The 7,062-nt window shown below is 40.5% G+C and overlaps 1 protein-coding gene across 4 annotated transcripts in view; it reads right to left on the bottom strand.

Annotated features, from left to right (window-relative positions):
• Nucleotides 1-2,451: 2,451 nt before the first annotated feature.
• The window catches only part of EBF1 (EBF transcription factor 1), a 261,512-nt gene continuing 256,901 nt past the window's right edge, over nucleotides 2,452-7,062 (bottom strand). For 2 of the 4 annotated variants that reach the window (XM_058034565.1, XM_058034566.1), the window contains exon 16: nucleotides 2,452-2,611. In XM_058034565.1, the coding sequence (XP_057890548.1) occupies nucleotides 2,580-2,611 (32 nt within the window). In that variant the 3' untranslated portion in view covers nucleotides 2,452-2,579. Of the gene's footprint in view, nucleotides 2,612-6,675; nucleotides 6,744-7,062 lie in introns of those variants that run through there. The other 2 variants (XM_058034567.1, XM_058034568.1) reach the window with 1 other exon arrangement.

The following is a 7,062-nucleotide window of genomic DNA, read 5'->3' as shown; positions in this document are numbered from 1 at the left end:
ACACTGTCGTGCTGTTGCTTATTATGTGAATTAGAATAATCACTTGGAATACAGAGAAGCAATAAACTGATGTCTCTCACATTTTTTCCAGTTTTCTCTTCTTTTATTTTCTCACCATGAAAAAAAAAAAATCCTGTTTTTCTTTCCCTTCCCCCCAAAGATCACACTGTGACATTCTAGTGAAAACCATTGCAAAATTCATACAGGAAGCATGCACAGTTGCAGCATCGTTGTAAATGATTTCTTGCTCGACTAGAAAAAAGTTATATTGTTTTAAGGTAACAAAACAGTTCTTTTGTGCTTTTCAATTCCTTTTTTTTTTCTTAGAATGTTAGTGATGATTGACAGTTCTGGTGCACAGTACAATGTACAAGTGAAATGAATATGATTTGCATTGTTAAGGCATCCAATCTGCTGGTTTATATTTATGTGAAAGACAGAGAAATATACAAGCAGACTTAAGAAAGAAAGTATTTTCATTGAGTTCTATGAAGTTTCTCCCCATATTTAATGCACAAAAATGCGTCACTCCAAAGAGGAGAAATCCCATGCATATTAATAGAGTAAAACAGCATTAGTTTTTGTTAAGCCTCAAAAGCAAAGGATACATTTTTTTTTAAATCTACATAACTAAATGCTACAAGAATAATATGCTACTTTTTGCCATATATTGGAAAAAACTTCTTAACTTACAAATAATACAAAAATAGACAATGGCTTTTGGGTGGAAATTAAAAAAAAATGGAAGCATGGTTTTAAACAATACTAAAAAAAACAATCCTATAAATGAAATGTATTAAAATCACATTTAAACAGCTAATACAACGGTGAATGACCAAACAAATCAGCACTTTTCACATAGCAAACATACACAATAAAATAAACTTGTGGGGGACAAAAAGCAATGTACAAATTCCAAAGATAAATACATTATTTATATGGATATTTTACAAAATCCCCCGTAAAACAAACAAACAAAAAACAGAAACAAAAAGCTTTTTTTTTCTTTAATTAATTTGCAAGTATGTGCAAGCTAAAGGTAGTGAGCTCTTTTTGCAAAATATGCAGTAAAATTCTTTTTTTTTCTTTTTTGTGATATTGAAAAACTGTCTTAAGACATTAAAATGTATAAATAGAACAACAACTTTGGCAAAAAATCACAAAAAATCTACAGTATTTATAACTACATACAAAACACAACAGCAAAGAAAAAATATCAGGTAATGCATCTTCAGAGCTTTGCTGCCTCTTTGACTAATAATTTTTAAGAACACTTCCCAGATAATGATAGCAAAATTTTTCGTGGTAAAACAGAAGCTATGGTTTTGATTGGAAAGGCCCAGCCCAAAGTGATGGTTCCCTGGTGGGAAGCAGATCCCTGTGCGGGAGGGAGCGCGTACGAACCGAGGGTCGGCTGATACAGGAACGGTGCCAGTGGAGCCGGGCCAGGGGGGTTTGGGGTGGGGAGGGTGAGACCCCCAGGCTGAGCACCCCCTGCCCCAGCAGGAGCAGGACAGGGCGAGAGGGGCCGGGCTGGCACCCCCAGGCTGTGCCCCCCGTGCCAAACCCACAGCGCAGAGCCTGGGGGATGCTGTGCTTGGGGAAGGGAGCGCTCGGAGGCTCTGGGATTTCACCCCAAAACAGAGGGGGCTGTGCTCACCTCCTGCAGCAGGTCTGGCATTGCATCTGCAGGCACTGGGTTTGCACTTCCAGAGGAAACATTTCTGATATTTCCACCCTTCCCTTCCCTTCTCTTCAACCAGCTTTTTGCCAAGAAAACTTAGACCTTAAGGACCCCTTCCAACCTGGTGTTCTGGGATGAACTTTTCCTGTTGTGTTATTTACATGATTTTTCCGCCTGATATTAATGACAGAGGTTTCTAATCCCACCCCTCACCCCACCCTCATAATCCAAAAATATCAGCTTTTTAGGGAGTGATATCTGTTTAATCAGAACATTAAAAATGCTTCATATCAGCAAGTCACCACTGGATAAGCAACGTATATGAGCCGACCCTTAATTAAATGGCCATAATTCTTCTATGAAAAACTAACTGGCACTTCTATTCTGTCCCATACAGGCTTGTATGTAAATGACACCACTTTATTCTTCTTTACACAGCTTTAAAAAAAAAATTCATAAATTAAAAATGTGGAGTTCCGTCTCTAGTGTCCCTTGTGTAATTGTATGATTTATAAAAGACAAATGGTGTTGAGTTAAATCAAGCCTTAAAAAAAACCCACAAGAAACCGGAAGGAAATAAAAGCAAGCCCCCACCCCCCCCAACAAAACAAAAAAGTGGATTTTTTTATCAACATACAATAAATATATCTCCCAGGTATTTGGGATGGACAACTCGAATCAACACCTTGCAATTGTGGATTGTTAATTTCAGTATTTGCAAGGATGGTGATTTTTGTTTTGTTTAAAAATCTGCAGTTATTGTAAGATCCTTCTTTATTTCTTTTTTTATTTTTAAAAAGGCCTGAGTAAAAAGTTCCACTCTGGGACTTGTATCAGATTCTCTCTGAAGCAGAATTCAACCTCTTCATTAATAAAATTCTTCAAGGCAATTCTTTCACATGGGGGGAACAATCATGCCAGATATAGCTGTTGGAAGGAAAGGGAGGGGGGAGAGAGAGGGAGAGAGAGAGAGGGGGGAAAAGTTAATTTTCTGCATTATTAAGCAACTTTTAAAATTCCAGAGCTTTAAACATTTACTAGCAATGTAGTCAGATATACTTTGAGTTAAATATATATATATATTACTCAGAAGAGACAACTATGTACACAAGAATCATGAGAAGTTTCCTTTTGACTGGAAAATGATTCAAATTGTGAGTGACTTTGCTGAAATTACTGATTTTCTTGTAGAAAGTGTACTTCCTTCTATGAGTATGAGACCTCAACTTATTTTTCTGCTTTTAGTTTCAAAATCCCCAAATGCTGAGGAAGCTTTGACTGGACCCAGGCATTGCCACACATTCTGTTACTCTTTTACAAGCAAAGCAGGAATTTGCACCAAATTAGGGGAAACAGGAGGAGTCCCTGGCATGGCCCTGCAGGGGTGTCCCTTCAGTGGCACTCTGGGTCCTTCCCCTGTGCCAGCCCTCCCAAAGGTCACCCCTGGGACTCAGGTTCGCATTTCCAGGAGCTCAGAAAAGCATTTAAACTCTCAAATCCAGTTTTGAAATTGAAATACATGCTTGACTCCAGGGTTAGCAGGCCAGCATCTTTCCTGTTCCACTTGTAGCAGACACCACCAACTACATCAGGTGAGTCATAGGTGAATGTTAATTCAGGATGTTTTCTCTTTTGCTGGCTAAGTTGAATCATCAGCATTTCTTTATTATCTTCCTACCTCATTTTCTATGAAACCACCACTTCTCTTAGCAGACAGACATTTATGAAAATTCAACAGGGGCAGTTTTGCACATAAGCTGACCTCCAGCTCGATCTCTCTCTATTATTTGGGGGCTCAGATCAGACATCCCAAGTGTCCCAGTGACACACAGTGAGCAGCAGGCACATCATTACAGGGGGTAGTCATGGAAGTTTATGATGGGAACTGTAAAAACAATGTGTCTCTAAAATGCCAGTTGTACAGTTATTTGCCAAAAAGTAGAAAACAGATTCTCCTTCAGGTTGGCAGCACTTTGCTGGCACATGATTTAAATGCTGCCTGCCATTCCAGACATCTGGACATGTAATTTCTTAAGGAAGGACTCAACCCCGTGACTGGTGCTGATTCATTGTGCTTTAATTACAGCTGCAATTATTTGATAAGAACAGAGCCAAAGTAAAAGACTCACAGATTTGGGGTTGGAGGGGGAGAGGAGGGAAATGTTTTCTCCACAAACACCACCATATGTGCAAGAATTACAAGTCTAATCAGCAAGGGGAGAACAGCTCGAGTAAACTGCACTGATTAAATGAAATAAAATGAGGGGAGAAGGAGAGAATGCAAAACACATCCAACATGTTTGCAACAGGCCACCCTCAGAGGTGGCACAGAGCAACAGCATTTCAATTATTGGGATTTATAGTGTGGAATCACTGTACTGATTGTGTCCCCCACATGAGGGCTCTTCAAGGAGCTACAAGTGAGGATAAAAGGGATAGAAAGGTGAGTTAAGTTGCTTTAAGTCCTACAGAAGACATTTAGGTGAGAAGCACAGAGGGCTCTTTAGGACAAGGTGTTGCTTTCCTTTAGAAAAAGTATCTTTTCTTCAGAAAATGTCACTATACTATTCCAACACTCAGTCTGAAAGATTCATTAGAAGCAAATCAATTTCACCAATAATTAGTCAAGAATTGTGTCTCTTGGGACAGGACAGCTGTCTACCCTGGGTAGGATCCCAAAAAAGGTGAGATAATTGCACTTCCTCTCTTCATGATTTAGACATTTCCCTGTGGTTACAGATCAGCCTTTTGCTGTTGGAAAGAAATGGCACAAAGGCAGATCTTAGCTCCTTTTTTCAAAGCATCATTGTTTTTGAAGAGCTCTGAAATTCTGAATTAAATTACAAGGCAAATGATATCTTTTCTGCCTAAAAGCTTTGATATTTCCATTCTTTCCAACTCTTCATTTAGATCACTCCACTTTTATTCCATAAGTGCTACATCTAGTCATGCAAATTCTCCCAGCTGTAGCCTGTTATTGATCCTGAAAACAGAGATATCAGTGGGAAACAGTGTAGGTATGAGATCACACCACCTCCAAAAAGGCAGAGAATAGAAAAGCTCCCACCAATGGCCTTTATTTCTTCTATCATATACTAATTTGTATTTGCTGCCAGCAAATTACAGAAATAATGTATTTGGGGTTTTACAAAATTGCATGGCAAAGAGAACAACAGATAAGCCTGGCTGCTGTTTTAGTGAGTTCTGCTGATATCGAAGCTACATAAGGAAAGCTTGATTGCTTTCTGATGTATCCAGAAGCCCAAGAGAGATAAGACAGCCTCCTTATACATGGTTGTTTATTTAAGCATTAAGGCACAACAGGCAGTGCCTCTCTGAGTGATTATTACAAGCCTCAGGTGGTGTCAGGAGGCACAGGACCAAAGGCTGTATGTCTTTAACTCACCAAGAAGTTCAGTGATGACCTAGAAATGAACCATCTCTTGGTGTCTCGTTCCCATTATGAAAACTGAATTGCTAAACAAAAATTAGGGAAAATGCTCAGATCTGTGTGGTTTCTGGGCATTGCAGATGTGGAGGTGACATAATGAGGAGGCAATCACACAGCTCCAGTTGTGCCCAGTGCTCTCAGCTCCTTCCATAATTGCTTTTCATAACTGAGTACATGGAATCTGAGAATTCTGTGTCTTGTGAAAGGAGACACAGTGCCTGAAAAAGCTTTCTCCTGTTACTTGTTTTTTCTCTCCATCCACAACAATATGGGACAAGGTGAAGAGAGGAAAAAAAACATTAACATGTTCAAAAGCTTTTGTTTAGGGTTTTTATTTTTTTATTTTATTTCAGATGGAAAATATTATTAGGTGTTTCTTTTAAAACTTGAAGCATGTAAGCACTGCCAATTCTTTTAAATGTTCAAAACCAAATCTCCTAAATGCTGTAGTTTACCTGAAAAATTCATTTTGCTTTATTCCTGACACAGTTTGTATTCCAAACAAAGTCCTAACTGAAGGTACTGAAGATCTGCTTATTAGTTTTTAGCAAATTTACAGTTTCTGCACAGTTTTTCCTCTGTGTGTGTGCACCCTGAAGGATTCCTCCTCCCAGTTCACCAGTGTAACATGAACTGAGGACAATGCTTTCCTTCAGGCACAATAGATTCAAGCTTTTATGAATGAATTCCTCCCACTCTGCTTGCATATAGATTTTTTTTGGCCGCTAATGGTGCTATCAGCATTTTGTCTTCAAGCCCAGTGTTCGTCTTTCCAGAGGCTGAGTGACATGTGGGGTTAATGCAACCATCCTGCTCTGCACACCTCCTTCTGAACCTGGCTTAAAAAAGGATGGATTTAATTCCCCACTTGATGCCCTTTGGATAATTTGCACAGGCTCATGAAAAGGAAACAAATCTCAGGTCTGGAGGAAGCACAATGCACACCATGGAATATTTCCCACCTCTGGCAGCTGGAGGCAGCTGGCTGCATCTGCTTAAGGAAGCCCCTGGACCTAAGCAAGCATGAAAATATGCCTCTCTCAGCACAGGGATGTGCAGTGAGGGAGACACACGGGGAGGTTTAGGCACAGTGTTGTAAATCAGACTCAGCCAAACAATGAGATGGGCAGTGCTGGGCTTGCAGCACCCTCAGTTTGACAAGCTTTTGTCTGTCACTGCCTTGCCTGCACCAGCCCCTCAAATGGATTTAGATACTAATGCTGGAGAACTTGTAATGAGAGGGGAAGGGATGCAGAAAAGGAGCAGCCCCTTGATACCAACAGTTCAATAGGCTTTCCAAAAGGCCCTGTGCCTTTTCTGGAATTAATTGGCACAGGAGTACATTAATCAGTGGAAACTAATGTTTGCCCTGGTGTGAGTTAAAGTGGAAAACGCTGCTGTTAGTTTGTAATGCATCTCCCATTTCTGAAAGGGAAGGTTTGTGCCAAGCTCTGTAACGCTCTATTTTCTCTCAGTAGGATTTCTGCACAAGTGTACTATGACAAAGAACAAAAAGGAAGGGAAGATTGAGTGACGTACTTCAGGAGAAGGCCAGCCCCTGGAGAGACCCTGCAGTGGAGTACTTGCTAGAGTCCACAAAAGACTGGTCTGATAAAGGACGACAACAGGGAATAAGAGAGGAAAGAAAGAAAAAGGACGGTATTAGTAAGCTGAAATATTACTAGTGTTTATCAAAACAGTAGGTCTGTGCTTTAGAGGACACAGCCTCTCAATTCAGCAGTGTTAGCTGGGTTAGAGGTTGGGTGGTTGCCAAACACCTGCAGGCCACAAGGTGGGCTGGGGTGGAGTCAGTTACTCTCTACAGGAGGAAGCTTTAGGACAGAGCCCACCAGGGATCCCCCATTGCCTTCACTCCCATGGGGCAGCTCGGAGGCTCCAGGAGCTCACAGCTGGAGCTCAGCTCCCC

The sequence above is a fragment of the Melospiza georgiana genome, chromosome 15 (genome assembly GCF_028018845.1).
Source record: "Melospiza georgiana isolate bMelGeo1 chromosome 15, bMelGeo1.pri, whole genome shotgun sequence".
NCBI classification, from domain to species: domain Eukaryota; kingdom Metazoa; phylum Chordata; class Aves; order Passeriformes; family Passerellidae; genus Melospiza; species Melospiza georgiana.
The sequence above is the reverse complement of the archived record's forward strand: the minus strand, read 5'-3'. Positions and strand labels throughout refer to the sequence as shown.